The sequence below is a fragment of the Culex quinquefasciatus genome, chromosome 3, assembly GCF_015732765.1.
Source record: "Culex quinquefasciatus strain JHB chromosome 3, VPISU_Cqui_1.0_pri_paternal, whole genome shotgun sequence".
Lineage (NCBI taxonomy): Eukaryota > Metazoa > Arthropoda > Insecta > Diptera > Culicidae > Culex > Culex quinquefasciatus.
In genome coordinates, this window is record NC_051863.1 from 72,017,940 (window position 1) to 72,036,674 (window position 18,735).

Below are 18,735 nucleotides of genomic sequence, written 5' to 3' on the forward strand. Positions count from 1 at the left end.
GTCGTGAAACTACTTACTTTTCCTGTCATTTTTGAACGACGAAATAGCCTACTTTTCTGTACCAAAAATAACAGAATCGAATAGCAACACTTTACATAATAAATGCTGAAAAGTTCTACTTTTCAGCACTCCATTTTTTTTATTTAAACGATTTATTGACAAAATACATGAAAATTTGACATAAAATTTCACTCAGTGTGTGTTTTTTGGAATTGCAAAAAATGTTGTATGGAACTCGTTGCAAAACTTGATTTTGTCAGCACTCTTCGTATTTATCCAACTCGGTGAACCTCGTTGGATAAATGTACGACTCGTGCTGAAAAAATCCTCTTTTTGCAACTTGTTGCATAATAGTAGTTTATGCAACAAGTTGCAAAAAGAGGATTTTTTCAGCACGAGTTGTACATTTAAAAAAAAATTTGACGAGTGCTGAAAAAATCAAGTTTTGCAACGAGTTGCTTACAACATTTTTTGCAATTCCGTCGTGAAATTACTTACTTTTCCTGTCATTCTTGAACGACGAAATAGCCTACTTTTCTGTACCAAAAATAACAGAGCGAATAGCAACACTTTTCAAAATAAATGCTGAAAAGTTCTACTTTTCAGCACTCAAATGGGTGCTGAAAAGTTGAACTTTTCAGCACTTGTTTCGAAAAGTAACACTTTTCAACATTTTTTTGATTTAAACGATTTATTGACAAAATACATGAAAATTTGACATAAAATTTCACTCAGTGTGTGTTTTTTTGGAATTGCAAAAAATGTTGTATGGAACTCGTTGCAAAACTTGATTTTTTCAGCACTCTTCGTATTTATCCAACTCGGTGAACCTCGTTGGATAAATGTACGACTCGTGCTGAAAAAATCCTCTTTTTGCAACTTGTTGCATAAACTACTATTTTGCAATTCCTAAAAACGCTGATTTAATGGAATTTTATGTCAAACATTCATGTGTTTGTAAATTTATCGTTCAAAACAAAACAATATTGAAAAATGTTACTTTTCAATACTAGTGCTGAAAAGTTCAACTTTTCAGCACCCATTTCAGTGCTGAAAAGTAGAACTTTCCAGCACTGTTATTGAAAGGTATTAATTTTCCATTCTGTTATTTTTCGTAGGGAAAAGTAGGCCGTTTCGTTTCTCCAGAAAGGCAGGAAAAGTTTACAGTTTCACAGTGGAATTGCAAAAACTACTATTTCACGTCAAATGTACCATGTACATTTGATGATATATTTTCGAAGTAAAAAAATCAATGTTTATATTTACTTAAGGCCATTGCAAATATTTTTTAAAGTTTACGTCACCCTCCCCTTCAAAATTGGTCTGAAAAATCAGAGGGTAATTTTTTTTTTACAAAAAACTTCAAAATTTCCATGAAAATAGAAGTCTAATCAGTTGAAAACAGTCTAAAATTTATTTTTCTGCATTGATAATCATATTAATATTAATATTAATCATATTAATAATAATATTAATGTTTTGATTTTTTATGAAATAAGATTTTCGTCAATACTTCTAAGTAAAGCTATTATATTCTAAAGATATTTTGGAAACTAATGATGGCAAAAAACTGGACATTTTAGAACACATTTTTCATTTAAATGTTGAAACCATGACTCGTAATTTAAATTTTAAGACTTTTTTTTATTTTTTGACCCTGACTTTTCGAGGGACATAATCATCAAAAAATATTTTGCAACGGCCTAACTAAGTGTATAAGCATTTTAAGAAATGATATTCAAATTTGAGGTAAAATTGTAAAAAAAGCCATAATTTCAATAAAATTGTTTTTTTCATGAAATTTTCAATTCATATTTCATTTTCAGAGTTTTTTTTAATAGGTCCTATAAACATATGAAACACAAGAGCTTATAAGACCTTTTAAAAAAAACTCTAGACTTTCAAGTGAATTCGAAGCATTTTTTGTGAAACTTTTTGTACAGAAATTGAAAGGAGAATGGGCGAATTTGGTCCAAGGATGTACACGAACGGGGCCAACTTTTTTCGAAAGATCTCGCCGAGACATGAAAATAAGTCTTCTGGACCAACTCTCTAAACCCCGGGGTTCAAAAGTTACATGCTGTTGAAGTTTGAGCATTTTGAGTAAAAATATACAAAAAAATCGGATTTTTGCTATTTCTAAAATCATTTATAAAATCTCTGTTTCATTATGGATTTCGATTTTCTTGACTTCATTCGACGCGTATCAGCAAAAACTATGAATTCTGATACAGTATGTAAAAAAAGTATTTACACCCCTTGGGCACTATGCACATTTTGTGATGAAACATGTAACAAATTTAAAGTTTGACAGGAACCTAGTACTACGTTTTGTTCAGAAACTCATGCCAAACATTTTGCTACAAAAAGCTCATGAAAAGATGATTTCTATAAAAAGTTATATAACAAATACTATTACGAAAATAAAAAAGGTGCAAAAAAAAGTTTGTACACCTTTCGAAAAATTAACATAAATAATGTTATTTGTTGACAAATCACCATAAATCCAGTCTCCCAACTCCAAATAGGCATCCTTGACTGATTAAAAAAATAATTTGGATCAAATATAAAGTTTACTAACTACTTAGTATAAAAGTTTATATAACTCTGGAAATTCTATACAAAACTTATCTAAACTTAATTTTGCAAAATTGTAATTCAAATAAATGTCAATATATTACCATAGAATTGCTAAATAAACATTTTGGAGTAGGTATAACACCGTTTTGGGGGTATTAGTATCGATAGAATAGATTTTTCGTTGGAATTTCGTACCAACCCGGAATTACGTCGTCGGAAAATCCGCCGGCATCTGAACCGGTCCACAATTCACAAGTCAACCTATGTGGCAACACAAAGGGCATAAAATTTCCGATCTTTTGATACCCATACATCCAGGTTTTCTATAAAACCCACGTTTTTTAAATATCTAAGCAAAAACGTTGTTATGGTTTCGTTTGAGCAACCTGCCAAAAATGTATGGAATTTCGTGATTTTTGTTCTCGTGGATCAAACTTACTTTTTGCCCAGGTATTTAAAAACGTAGGTTTTAAAGAAAACCTAGATGTATGGGTATCAAAAGATCGGAAATTTTATGCCCTTTACGATTCTACATAGGTTGGCTTGTGAATCGTGGACCGGATCGGATGCCGGCGGATTTTCCGACGACGTAATTCCGGGTTGGTACGAAATTCCAACGAAAAATCTATTCTATCGATACAAATACCCCCAAAACGGTGTTATACCCACTCCAAAATGTTTATTTAGCAATTCTATGGTAATATATTGACATTAAGTTGAATTAAAAGTTTGCAAAATTAAGTTTGGATAAGTTTTATATAGAATTTCCAGAGTTATATAAACTTTTATACTAAGTAGTTAGTAAACTTTATACTCAATCCAAATTATTTTTTTAATCAGTCAAGGATGCCTATTTGGAGTTGGGAGACTGGATTTATGGTGATTTGTCTACAAATAACATTATTTATGTTAATTTTTCGAAAGGTGTACAAACTTTTTTTGCACCTTTTTTATTTTCGTAATAGTATTTGTTATATAACTTTTTATAGAAATCATCTTTTCATGAGCTTTTTGTAGCAAAATGTTTGGCACGAACGTAGTACTAGGTTCCTGTCAAACTTTAAATTTTTTACATGTTTCATCACAAAATGTGCATAGTGCCCAAGGGGTGTAAATACTTTTTTTACATACTGTATATCTTAGCATGATTGAAACATGATTTCACTTTTTTTATCCGTTTGAACCGTTTGTGCAAGAGGCATCCCATAGAAACAAGTCGAAACTTCAAGGTTTTGAAAACGGATCCGACCCAAACTGCTTCAGTGAGTATGGAAGGCTTCAGTGCAATGTTGTAACAACTTATTGGGATGGTCTGAGTCATCCGAGAACTCCTTGGAGTTAAGACCGGTGAGTCTACCGCCGTAACAAGCAAGATTTCGGCGGTTTTTTGACCCCGGAACATACCCGCATAGCTTCAGTCAGTATGGTAGACTGCTTTCTTAATGTGTTGGGATGTCTTTGGTCATCCTAGGACTCCCTGGAGTTATGATCTGTAGGCTGTTACAAGGACTCCCCTGGAATGGTCCAGAACATCCCAACATAACAGCAATACAGTCTGCCATACTCACTGAATCTTTGCGGTTATGATGCGCGGTTAAAAATTGTCGACCTTTTTCTTGTTACAGTGACCCAAATATCTTAATTCCAGGGAGTCCTAGGATGACCAAAGACATCTTAACACATTAAGAAAGCAGTCTACCATACTGACTGAAGCTATGCGGGTATGTTCCGGGGTCAAAAACCGTCGACCTCTTGCTTGTTACGGCGGTAGACTCGCCGGTCTTAACTCCAAGGAGTTCTCGGATGACTCAGACCATCCCAATAAGTTGTTACAACATTGCACTGAAGCCTTCCATACTCACTGAAGCAGTTTGGGTCGGATCCGTTTTCAAAACCTTGAAGTTTCGACTTGTTTCTATGGGATGCCTCTTGTACAAACGGTTCAAACGTATAAAAACAAGAAAAATCATGTTTCAATCATGCTAAGACATATTAGAACTCATAGTTTTTGCTGATACGCGTCGAATGAAGTCAAGATGAGCAAAATCCATGATAAAATGGAGATTTTATAAATGATTTTAGAATTAGCAAAAATCCGATTTTTTGTACATTTTTACCCAAAATTCTCAAACTTCAACAGCATGTAACTTTTGAACCCCGGGGTTTAGAGAGTTGGTCCGGAAGACTTTTTTTCGTGGCTCGGCGAGATCTTTCGAAAAAAGTTGGTCCCGTTCGTGTACATCTTTGGACCAGCTCCCATACAAATTTGCCCATTCTCCTTTGGAGATAGTTTTAAAATTACAAAAACATAGAATATTTATCATGTATTAACTTATTTTCTTTCTCTTAGAAGAAAATTGTACAAAGAATCCGAAAATGCATTCCTTTTTCCTATTTAAAATATTTTTCATCAACTCTCTTTTAATCAACCAATCAACTATCTTTAATCAACTTTTTCTTAATTATAGTTACTTACTCATTCAACTTGCCTAAATAAACAGGAACGTGAGCGGGGGATCCCCACGATTCTTCCTCTCCTGTAGATTCAGAACTGTATTGCTGTTTGAACATTCGTGTTTAAACGCAATCCAATTCAACGAATCATCTTTGCGGTTAACTTTACGCAGTTGGCCTGGCCACTTTAACGTTTGTGATGTTTCAAAGCAATTTATTGCATTGGGGCACTGCAGTTGCTAATAATGACAAGAGGATGCTAGGCGTTTTCCAGGATGCCCTCGAAAGACTGGCTGCGCTAGGGTTAGATTAGATTAGATAAGATATAGCTACTCACTTATTCAACTTTTCAAAATAATATGAAAAGTTATTTTTTAAATTACTTTGAACCATTCTCTAACAATGCCAGTATGATTTCATACCAATCCGTTGGTATTTAATTTACACTCCTCATTTTGCAAGAAAATCTCAAACCAATTTTTTTCAAAAATAACGTGGTGTAATTTTTTTTTATTATTTCAAACTTTGCTGAAGACACTCGTTCGGAATTCCTTTCTGGAGGTACAGATTTTTGTATAAACATTTGAGTGACAAGACAAAGCTAGTTTTTCTTAAAGACTGAGTGACGCTCCTGGCTCGATTTTCAGGTAAAAATAAGTCTCTGCGTCAATGTTTAGCCAAATTGGTTAAGGATAAGAGATCGCTGTTGAGCGTTGACATTTGTATGGAAAAATCTGCGCAAATGTGTAAGAGAAACATCGCTTCAATATTAAGGCAGCAGGTGGCGCAGGTCTTACCCAAATTTGTCCAAATGTGAGAAGCTTGCTGGAAATTTAATTCCCTACAACTTTGTCGAAGGGTGCACGAAGCGGATGTCTGTTGGGTGCATTATCTCAAAATTAAATTGCATTTGGTTGTCAGAGTTCCGAGTTCTAATCAAAACGGCCTTTTGACAAAATTTTCTTTTGGCCAGTCGTTGCAATTGCAGAAATTGAACAAGATTTGATAGGAAATAATGAATGACGTCGCACTTTTACTGCAAATACTCAGAATCGGACTTTAATAGCCAGCGCTAAAAGATCACCGAGCTTCAACTACTCCGTTAACAGGTGAAAGCAACGTTCATCCCGCATGTCCTACGACTACAGAGAAGTCCTCTGTTACATCTCAACCTCTGAAACTCATCCCCCGGACAAGACCGAGTACTATTGAAGTCATCGCGCGCTTTGCAAACATTCCCTCTCTACATCCCTCCCCCCCCTCCCCAATTTTGACGAGGGGGGCTAATTAAGGCATAAAGTTTTAGTGCTACGTCCCTGTCAACACCGAGAACAAGGAGTTACGTGTGTGTGTGTGTGGGTGTGTGAATGTGGGGGTGGGTGTTGTTGTGTATCTTTCTTCACGTGGACTATTTTCACATCGTTTGTTCTGACTCAAGGGTCCAGCAGGGAGTGGGGTGTTGATGCTTTCAAGAGGTTTCAACATCGCAAGGAAAAGAGGATTGTCGTGTCGGCAAAGGCAGGATGAGATTAAGAGCGTGTTCTCGTGAGTGTGTTTGTGTATTTTTTTTTTTCGGTGGGTGGAAGTGTGTCCTTAAGCTTAAGGTGGGTTGGGTGCACACAGGTGATGATACTGGTGGCTTGCTAAGGGTGACAATGGGGCAGTTGATTTGAGTAGGGCAAACGGCAGTAGCGGCGGTGCCAAGATCAAGAAATGAAAGCTTTCCCCCGCTCTATGTACAGTACTGGTTCACAGGGTGTGTGTGCTCCTTCATGAAAGGTTTCATTATTCCGTAGCCGGAGGGCGGTTCTTGCCGAGGTACGTGCAGTACACAATCACGTTTCGAAACACACACATACACGTATAACCGAGTGGTTTGAGGTTCATATTTTTTGGCATTGTGTCAAAGTTTTCATTCGAATCATTGTGTGATTGTGTGTGAGGGTGGTTAGGCGAAAAAAAAACTGGATGAAAGGAAACCCCGGGAGCAGTTCTCTTTAAAGTCAGTTGTAGGATTTGGAAAAAATGTAACAAATTCATAAGAAAACAAAATCCCCTTGAAGTTGCTTATGTCAAAACATAATCTCTCAAATCTAGGCAATGTCAAAATGATAATCTTTCTTGAGATTACAAAAATTAAAAATAAGATAATAAATGAAAACAAGTTTCAAATATATTTTTGCAATTCCGTCGTGAAACTACATTTTTTTCCTGTCATTATTGAACGACGAAATAGCCTACTTTTCTGTACCAAAAATAACAGAATCGAATAGCAACACTTTACAAAATAAATGCTGAAAAGTTCTACTTTCAGCACTCATTTTTTTTTGATTTAAACGATTTATTGACAAAATACATGAAAATTTGACATAAAATTTCACTCAGTGTGTGTTTTTTGGAATTGCAAAAAATGTTGTATGGAACTCGTTGCAAAACTTGATTTTTTAAGCACTCTTCGTATTTATCCAACTCGGTGAACCTCGTTGGATAAATGTACGACTCGTGCTGAAAAAATCCTCTTTTTGCAACTTGTTGCATAAACTACTATTTAAGGATCAGAGACAATTCATAATGGGGTAATTCTCCGCCAACTCACACAACAGTTGCCCCGACCCCTCTTCGATTTGCGTGAAACTTTGTCCTAAGGTGTAACTTTTGTCCCTGATCACGAATCCGAGGTTCGTTTTTTGATATCTCGTGACGGAGGGGCGGTACGACCCCTTCCATTTTTGAACAGGCAAAAAAGAGATGTTTTTCAATAATTTGCAGCCTGAAACGGTGATGAGATAGAAATTTGGTGTCATGGCGTACTCAGAATTCCGAAAAAACGTATTTTTCATCGAAAAAAACACTAATTTTTTAAAAAAATTCTCCCATTTTCCGTTACTCGACTGTTAAAAATTTAGAAACATGTAATTTTATGGGAAATTTAATGTACTTTGCAAATCTACATTGATCCAGAAGGGTCATTTTTTCAATTAGAACAAAATTTTCATTTTAAAATTTTGCGTTTTTCCTAACTTTGCAGGGTTATTTTTTAGAGTAAAACAATGTTCTACAAAGTTGTAGAACAGACAATTATAAAAATTTTAATATATAGACATAAGGGGTTTGCAAATAAAAAACACGAATTATCGCGATTTTACCAATAAAAGTTTTGAAAAAGTTGGTCGTCATCGATCATGGCCGTTCATGGTCACCCGCGACAGACACGGACGACGAAACAAAGAGAAACGCAAAAAGTAACTTTTTCAAAACTTTTTTTTCGTAAAATCGCGATAACTCATGATGTGTATAAGCAAACCCCTTACGTCTATATATCAAATTTTTTGTAATTGTCTGTTTTTTTTTCGATAAAATTACTTTTTTTCTGGAATTCTGAGTACGCCATTATATTGGGCGTCTTATTTTACATAAAAGTCCCTTTGACACCAAATTTCTATATCATCACCGTTTCAGGCTGCAAATTATTGAAAAACACTTCTTTTTTCGAATGTTCAAAAATGAAAGGGGCCGTACCGCCCCTCCGTCACGAGATATCAAACACGGAATTCATGTGAGTTGGTAGAGAATTACCAAGAAACTTCGAATAATAGAACCATGATTATAAAACGAGTTGTAATTTATTTAAGCAACTTAAGAACGTTTTGGGCTCATATTTATGCTCAACGATCGAAATGATTGAAGTTAAAAATGTACGAGTCTGAACTTATTGTTTAAAACATCAATAAAATATTAAATGGTTACTTCAAAAATCAGAAGGAATTTCCTCTTCTGTTTCTTTCTGTATCTTCATAAAGTCATTTCAATACTTGATTTTCATAATTTTACATAGTTTTTGTTTGGGTGGTGTTAATTGTTCCTCCAAAAACATTTTAAATTCTTACTTCTGCAATTTTTATTTGAATCAATTGCAACATTTGTTTTTAACAACACTTTTAAAGTTTGATTAGCTTAAACTTAAAAATTCTTCTACTGCAATATTTGAATTGTGTTTTTAGGTCTTCTTCTACTATTTTACATTTGGATTTGTTGACAATCCTGAAAATTTAAACTAAAATGCTTATCATTAGAAAGACTTTCCAGGGAACTGCTCACGGGTCAATGGATGATCTATTTGTACACAAAACAAAAACGTGAAATTCTGACGGACAGGACGACGGGTTGGATAGCACTTTGGGGCAGGATGAAAATGAACGAAAAACGCAAACAATTGCAAGGAACTCTTGCTCTCAACACTGACTTGAGGCAACAAAACAGAGAAAGGAAAAAAAAAACACTTTTCTTGGCAGTACTCACTTGGTGCATTGGCTGCTGCTCGAGGACTTTGTCCGTATTTAGTCAGAGGTAGGACCGCACCGGGACCTGAGGATGCAGTGCCGGATGGACCAGGGTGGCGTGCTGCAGGGCGGCAGCACTGGGCAGCTCACCGGCGGCTGCCGAAAACGCTAACGGATGATGCCATAGCTCGTGGCCCCCAGGAAAAAACGGAGTACCTAGGTCTGGCAGAAGAGAGTTTGAAGTTAGAAGGTGCAACCACGGGGGGGAAGGGGCATCTTAGTTGAGATTATTTAATTGCTGTATTGTTTATTTTTCACTGAAAGATGAGATTGAAGGGAGAAAATACATTTATGGAGAAAGAAGTGCAGCATTGTAATGACGATATTAAGATTGGTTATTTACGACCTTCAGACACTGAAAATGGCTTCATTTTATAAACAAAAAGGAAAAATATTCTATTTTTATTAAGTTAATTTTTTATAGACCCATTTTTGTCATATAGAATATTTTAAATAAATTCCATATGTAATATTAGATTTTGGCTAGTTCCGGATTTATTACAGATTATGTTAAGATACTGCATCTCACAACTGAAGCAAAATCTGTGAAAAATTTTGTATCATCCGGCAAATCAAATTTTTAGCTTACTCGGAATCAGTCTTTAGAGTTTCATAAATAATTCTTGAAAAGGTTTTTGAGGTTTCACCTGTAAGTATAATTGGTGAGTTTTTTTTAAAGAAAATCTAGAAAGTCATTCATTCAACTTTCGTTTCATCGTTATCTTGCAAAACATTCGTTATCAAAAGAGGTTTTTTGAGAATAGACCGGGATGGAAAATCAAAATATCAGGGAACTTCAACTCACGAAAGAGAGAGGCAGTAAGGCACTGGTCAAAATTGTTCCCGTGCTTACAAAAAACAAGCAATGTAGAAAAAGTTTTTTTTTTCATGAATTCAAACCACCACTTGTAACAATGTAATAGGCCAAAGCCGAAGTGTAAACAAAGAGGCTATCCTATTCACGTCAGTTGATGTTTACATTAGGAAAAAGCAAGATACTTTGTTTATTCTTCGACATAGAGGAGAAAAGCAACTCGCGACAAAATTTTGAGGCTAGGAATTTTGACAGGTATGATTTTCATAAAGTATTCGCCTCCTTTTCTCTCCCACAGAAAACCTGGGAACGAGGTAGCTGTCAAACTAGGCCAAAATGTTAAAGTCACTCACAAAATGAACTTTGAGTGATGTGTGTTCATTTCTGACGTCACGATTTTCTTCTCTATTGGCCATTTCGTGACGTCAGGAAGGAACTCAAATCACTCAAAGTTCATTTTATGAGTGATTTTAACAGTTTGGCCTAGTTTGACAGCTACATTGTCCCCAGTTTTCTGTGGAAGAGAAAAGGAGGCGAATAGAGGAGAAAATCGTGACGTCAGAAATGAACTCAAATCACTCAAAGTTCATTTTGTGAGTGACTTTAACATTTTGGCCTAGTTTGACAGCTACCTCGTTCCCAGGTTTTCTGTGGGAGAGAAAAGGAGGCGAATACTTTATGAAAATCATACCTGTCAAAATTCCTAGCCTCAAAATTTTGTCGCGAGTTGCTTTTCTCCTCTATACTTTATGAAAATCATACCTGTCAAAATTCCTAGCCACAAAATTTTGTCGCCAGTTGCTTTTCTCCTCTAGCCAGGTTTTTAAGCGAAGATGGCGTTCGAATGGTGAACGTCCGAAATGTCAAAACCACGCAGTGGTACCAATATTCCGAAAAAAGTGTGCCATGGCATGACAGCCACATTTTTTTTCTAATGTTGATGCTACTGCGTGATTTTGACATTTCGGATGTTCACCATTCAAACGCCATCTTCGCTTAAAAACCTGGATAGAGGAAAAAATCGTGACGTCAGAAATAAACTCAAATCACTAAAAGTTCATTTTGTGAGTGACTTTAACAGTTTAGCCTTGTTTGACAGCTACTTTGTCCCCAGTTTTCTGTGGGAGAGAAAAGGAGGCGATTACTTTATGAAAATCATACTTGTCAAAATTCCTAGCCTCAAAATTTTGTCGCGAGTTGCTTTTCTCCTCTATTGCTTTGTTTTGGTATACTTGAACACACTTTTTTTGTTTACATACACTGTTCATCTACGGAAAGTGACAGGTCATTTTTTGACCTTGAGTTTCTATTGTGTTTTGCAAGCATTACATAACCAAACTTTTCAGCACTCTCAGCAAACGTCATATCAATACAAATTGCTGCCAGATCTTTTTCCAGATCTCTCCCGGAAAAGATATGGCAGCAATTTGGTATGGTTTGTCGTTTGCGGATGGTATAAAAAAAGTAAACAAATCGCTTCGTGCATTAGCCAATATGTTAAGCGATTATTTGCGATTGTTTTTATGAGAGCATGAGCAAGAGAGGAGAGCCATGTTTTCTTTAAAATTTTACTCAGTGAGTGTCAAAAGAAACTCTTTTTATTGAGACTTGATTAAATGCGGAATCAAATTTCTCTTCCAAAACTCTTGAAAACACATATAAAATATTTGTATAACTGATAGGCAAAGACAAGGGGTTTCCAGCATCGTGTCAGACTGGTCAATTCCGGATTTACTGAGTAATTCCAGAGTATTCCTGGTAATTCCTAATAATCCCAGTAATCCTGGTAATTCCATGATTCTTGTTTGTGAAAACATACTTCAGAAAATAATAAAATATTGAAAAATAACTGTAAAAAAGATAATTTCGATAAACCTATTCTATTTATTGCCTATTAATTTTCATGTTAGAATCCACAGTTATAGCTAGTACGGAATCATTCGGATTTTGAGTAAGTAATTCAGTAATTCCAGAATTACTCCGCAATTTGCAGTTATTCCTGTAATTCTGGAATTACCTAGTAATTCCGTAGTAATTCGAGTAATTCCATAGTTACTCGTGTATTTCCCATAAATTCAAGTAAATCGGCAGAATGCATTTTGCTTTTCCTTGATTCCTTTTATGGTTGTAAGAAGTACAGAGCGGATTCGGAATGTCCGCAAATTTGGATGCTCTCTAATTCAAATGTATTCGGATGAAAAACAACTCAAACGTCAAAATCAGTTGTCAAACTGATGTTGATATTTACCCCATTATTCGACGATTTCCAAGTAGGGCGTCCAAGTTTCCCGGAAAACGGAAAAACATATATTATTTATTCCCGGGAAATTTTCGAAAACGTCTTAAAATCTATGTTTTCTTTATATTTGTTATGTTTTAAAAACATACTTTTAGCTCAATACTATTAATAGGATAGCACTTTTAGATAGTTTTAAAGATTTTTTTGTTCTTTGTTGTGCTTTGAATTTTAAATGCACTCAAACGTCAAAATCAGTTGTCAAACAGATGTTGATATTTACCCAATTATTCGATGATTTTCAAGCAGGACGTCCAATTTTCCCAGGTTTTGAGTTTCCCGGAAAACGGAAAAATATTTATTTATTCTAGAGAAGATTTTGAAAAAGTCATAAAACGATGTTTTCTTTATATTTGTTATGTTTTTCCAGCTTTAAATTTATGGAATTAGCTCAATACTAATAATATCAATCTAAACAAGGATAGCAGTTTTAAGATAGCTTAAACAATTTTTTGCTGTTTTCTGTTGTGCTTTGAATTTGATATGCACCACATTTCTAATTCACATTAAATAAGTATTTTATAAATATTTATTTTTTTAATTATTTCTATATGACATGACTAAAACAGCTTAAAAATTGGTTTTAGATGTATAAAAAACAAAAATGACAACAAATAACAAATGACAACGTCTGACGTATCACCTGAAAATCTATTGGCAAGATCGTAATTCCTCTCTTCTGAAAAATCTCGCACAAGAGAATATTTTTCGAAATTCTCTGGCGTTGAGTGACCAGCAAATTTCTTTGGATGAATTGTTGAATGTTGAAAATGCTTGAAATTTCATCGGGGATTACATTCTAACGACCTTGTAGTTTCCCACCACAAATCTGAGCTCTCACTCCCCGAGAGTGTCTCCCGATGGCATCTTTTCCGGAACAATTTCCCCAAGATGTCGTTGCCGGGTGTTAATATCGTTATGATTACAACTATTATGATCTTTTTATTGCTCGGACGACGACGCGGAGGCCCGTCGCTATAGTCTACCCCAAAGATTCGTAGGTTTGTAGGTGTGTGTGCAGCATTAAACGTGCGCTCAATTTGTGCTAATGGTGCCATTTCCGGTGTCCTAAGGGGGGGTATCGTCGTTCCACGGCAAAGGGAAGTGAAGGTCACGTTGGATTTGGGGGTGGGTTTGAAGGTGAGCGGGGGCGATGTTCTACAACTAAATGTGATTAGAGCTGGAATGGGGTCTACGGGTACTTTTGAGGAGAGACAAAATTACGGTGAGTGGGTGTTGCTGATGGTTGTTTTTACAATTTATTTGCAAGATATTTGAATGCATTTTGCACTTGTAAAATGGGCAGTGAAACGCAACAGCTACCGGCCTAGGCTGGTGGTGGTGAAGTTGCTTTAAATAGTTTGAATGTCCATTTTTGTATGTACCTCAAAAGTTTATGCAAGTTGCCAGGTTGAAACAAAGTTTAGGAAAGGAGGGCATACTTTGAAAACTTGGATCTCTCATAATTACCGCAACTCGCTCACTTTTACACTCAGCGCTCATAAATGGCACTCACATTCGCTTTTGTGTGCTCATTCGCTCACTATCAGTGAGGCGAGCGAACGAGGTTGAATGAGTGAATGTTCAAAAATGAGCGCACTTTATCGTTTTCAAGGTATGCCGAATCGAAGGAAGGTGATAGATTTTTGAAAGATTTTTAGAACAATACGGAGACACTTAGATGAGATAGAGGAGTGAGATGAAAAGGTGACAGGTAGAGATAGAGAAAGAGAGAGAGAGAGAGATAGAGAGTAACATAAAAAGTACTTACGTCCAGCAGTAAGTGGGTGCATCAATGCAGGATGTGCAGCTGTGGCCGCTGTATTAGGTTGTGGTTTTGGTTTGCTCACTTTAGTGTTACTCTTGGCGAATTCCAAGCGTATTGTTTGGGGCATATCAGGATCGAAGCGTACACCTTGCTGCAATATTTATATTTGGGTTTGATTTTGGGACATTGAACTTTTTGACGTGGTCGGGTTTGGTTTTTTCGGGAGTTGTAAATTTTTTGTCAACAAAAAGGTAGGGCAGAACAGTAGTAGTAGTAATAGGATGGGCAAACAAAAGGTTTGTTTTTGTTTGTTGGGTTATGTTGGTATCAACTGGACACTAAACGAAACGATAGCAAAAACTTATTAAAAATGTATTTCGACGCAAAAAATGTTTCAGCAAAAATTGATCATCCAAAAAGTAACAGAGGGGGAGGCTTTATGATTTTGGGGGACGGGGTCAATTCATCGCGAGCAAATATTTACGCACGTTTTTTCTTCGTTGGTCGGATTCAATATAAAAATTGAGCAAGGCATAGGTAGTTTTTAAAAATAAAACAGTGTGTAAATGGTGCAGAATGGCTAAATCTCCCTCGTTTAAACTTGTTGCTGTTGTTGCTATAGATGCCATTTGAGGGTTATTATTCTATGATTTGAATTTTGTTTTTGTGAAACATTTTTTCCTCCATTCGATAGCTTGATAGTTGATGTGAGAATGTTGTGGTTAACGGAGAGTGAATGAAACAGTAATGAAACATAAAAATCCAAGAGAACAGTCAAAGAACTTGATTGCACACATTTCGTGATTGTTTTTTTTTTTTGCATGATTCCAATCAGATTTTAGTGGTCCTCGAAAAAAAAAACAAGGTGAACATAAACAAGAACAAAATTCAAACAAGTGACTGAGGGTTAATAAAAGAGAAAAACAAATTTACAATAGAACTTAAACAGTTTTAATATGAACATGAGCCGAGGAAACTTTCCGAACCTTGAGTACAAATTTCGAGTGTTTGCAGTGATTGGAAAAGGTGTGTTCCAACGCGGTGATTTATCAGTGATCAAATCGCTTTAACGTGATTTCCAAACTCGCCTTGATTGAGGTGTGCTACCACTAGAAAAGGGGTGTTTTTTGGCTTTGGTTGTGCTCTCAGTAGGATTATTTTTATTTTTTATTGCGATTGAAATTCATTAAAACTTATTTTTAGGTTGTGACAATTTTGCTTACGTTTTTGTAACACACATGTTACTATCAAAATTTGTAATAATTTTTAAAGCACTTTTTTTGAATGAAAAAAAGACCATAATCAATGTAATTCAATTTATCATTAGTATTTTTCAATCGATTTTATAAGTTTTTCTATGAAAATTTTAATTTTTATGTTGATAATTATTTGTTTTGTTCTTATTTTCCGATTTCTTTCACAAAAAATCGGGAAATAAGAACAAAACAAATAATTATTAACACAAAAATTTTAATTTTCATTGAAAAAACTTTTAAAAAAGGGTGGGGAGGGGATTTGAAATATTTTTTTTTTAAATTTATGAATATAAAATGATCAATATTTCAAATAAATCGATTTTTTATCGATTTTTTTTTTGCGTATATAGTATATAGTCCAAGATCGCTGCATGATAATTTTAAAAAATGTCTGGAGAAAGGCAAAATTTTCGATTTTTTTTCTAGAAGGGAATGTGAATTGTATGAAAATTTTGGGCAAGAGTCAAAAATTGCAAGGATTCTTAATTTTGACTAAGTAATCATTTTTTGTCACCCTAATGTTTAATCAAATAAGAGCTTTTTAAGCTTTGTAAATAATTGTAGGAAAAAATGGCATTAATTCACCGATTCATTGCAAATTTCTGACAGTATCATATTTGTAATATTTTTTTAAGGACGCGTTGTAAATCTGTGTATCTCAAATTTCAAAGTCGGGCAGATTTTTTTTTTTGCAGTTCAAAAAGTTGATTCAAGCCAATAATGTGATATTTTCTTGAGAACAAACTTGATACTATGACTTTTTTCGATTTTTTATAAATGTGGAAATTTTTCATATTCGTTTAAATTACTTAAAAAATTTGCATACAATACTTAAATTTTACTATTTACAGAAATCTTCAAATACTAGATTTGACAGATTATGCATGCAACTAAAAATTCTTACATAGTACCACAAAATCACTACAATATTTTCTAAAATACAAATTTTCTTGAAATTATTTCAACAAACTTTTTACATAAAAATTCATTATTTGCATTTTTATATTTCAAATCTGCATTCTAAAGGAGGTATTAAACTATGACAAAGAAATAAAGCTTCTTTTTAAAGTAACGTTGACGTTTCAGCAAACAAAAAAAGCTGTCAAATTGTCAAAAAGTTGGATTTTGTTTGTTCATAGTCATAGTCTAAAACCCCCTTTACATAGGCGCTACCCAAGTAGCATTTTTTAAAAGGATTATTTTTTCCAGAAAAAAAAATAATCTAAAATTCCAAAATCAATTTTTAATAAAAATTAGCAAAAAAAATGCACAAAAAGCTGGCTTGTTATAATATTGTCGGAAATTGCAAAATAACTAAGTAATTAAAAAAATACTTTATTTTCTTCGATTTCAGGTCACTTGCTTGAAAACCTGATTGATTAAAAATGTTAAATATAAACGTTTTCTAATGTGGGTAATTCTCCGCCAACTCACACAGCAGTTGCCCCGACCCCTCTTCGATTTGCGTAAAACATTGTCCTATGGGGTAACTTTTGTCCCTGATCATGAATCCGAGGTCCATTTTTTGATATCTCGTGACGGAGGGGCGGTACGACCCCTTCCATTTTTGAATATACGAAAAAAGAGGTGTTTTTCAATAATTTGCAGCCTGAAACGGTGATGATATAGAAATTTGGTGTCAAAGGGACTTTTATGTAAAATTAGACGCACGATTTGATGGCGAACTCAGAATTCCGATAAAACGTATTTTTCATCGAAAAAAACACTAAAAAAGTTTTAAAAATTCTCCCATTTTCCGTTACTCGACTGTAAAAAATTTTGGAACATGTTATTTTATGGGAAATTTAATGTACTTTTCGAATCTACATTGACCCAGAAGGGTCATTTTTTCATTTAGAACAAATATTTTCATTTTAAAATTTCGTGTTTTTTCTAACTTTGCAGGGTTATTTTTTAGAGTGTAACAATGTTCTACAAAGTTGTAGAGCAGACAATTACAAAAAATTTGATATATACACATAAGGGTTTACTTATAAACATCACGAGTTATCGCGATTTTACGAAAAAAAAGTTTTGAAAAAGTTGGTCGTCATCGATCATGGCCGTTCATGGTCACCCGCGACAGACACGGACGACGAAACAAAGAGAAACGCAAAAAGTAACTATTTCAAAACTTTTTTTTCGTAAAATCGCGATAACTCATGATGTTTATAAGCAAACCCCTTATGTCTATATATATTTTTTTTGTAATTGTCTGCTCTACAACTTTGTTGAACATTGTTACACTCTAAAAAATAACCCTGCAAAGTTAGAAAAAACACGAAATTTTAAAATGAAAATATTTGTTCTAAATGAAAAAATGACCCTTCTGGGTCAATAAAGATTCGAAAAGTACATTAAATTTCCCATATAATGACATGTTACAAATTTTTTTACAGTCAAGTAACGGAAGATGGGAGAATTTTTAAGACTTTTTTAGTGTTTTTTTCGATGAAAATTACGTTTTTTCGGAATTCTGAGTACGCCATCAAATCGGGCGTCTAATTTTACATAAAAGTCCCTTTGACACCAAATTTCTATCTCATCACCGTTTCAGGCTGCAAATTATTGAAAAACACCTCTTTTTTCGCATGTTCAAAAATGGAAGGGGTCGTACCGCCCCTCCGTCACGAGATATCAAAAAACGGACCACGGATTCGTGATCAGGGACAAAAGTTTCACGCAAATCGAAGGGGGGTCGGGGCAACTTTTCCCGATTTCGTGTGAGTTGGTAGAGAATTACCCATGTGTTTTATAATTGTTCAGAATCTAGTGCAGTATAATATAAGTTACTGATTTAACTCCCTGATTTTTTCGCAGATTTGAAAAGGGTGAGCAAGAAACTTGAAACTAGATTGGTTTGGCTCTACATCAAGGGTGCTCAAAGTTTTTGGAGGCCGGGCCAAATTTGAAGCTCAAATGAGCTTGCGGGCCAAATTTACAAAAAAATGGTTTTTAAAAAAAATAAATTACTTTATTTTAATTTAAAAGATTCAATTTCTGTTATTTGAAAAAAGTGAATTCAAAATAATAGAAACCACAAAATAACGGTTTTCTATCGGTTTTGTTGATTTTATTGTTTTAGGTATTTGAAAAAAAAAAGTTTTTAGCTGAATGTATTAGTTTTTAATGTTTAGTTTTTATATTTCGAAAATGGTAACATTACATGTTGAACAATTCTTCTAAAAGCGTAATTTTATGTATAGGTTAAGTGTGGCTAATGAAAA

The 18,735-nt window shown here is 34.6% G+C and overlaps 1 protein-coding gene across 1 annotated transcript in view; it reads right to left on the minus strand.

The window, feature by feature from the left end:
- The window catches only part of LOC6044876 (protein couch potato), a 346,765-nt gene that overhangs the window by 17,079 nt on the left and 310,951 nt on the right, over positions 1-18,735 (minus strand). The window contains exons 5-6 of the mRNA XM_038259795.1: positions 14,256-14,403; positions 9,394-9,536 (exon numbers count right to left, since the gene is read on the minus strand). Coding sequence (XP_038115723.1) covers positions 9,394-9,536; positions 14,256-14,403 — 291 coding nt within the window. The remainder of the gene's footprint in view (positions 1-9,393; positions 9,537-14,255; positions 14,404-18,735) is intronic.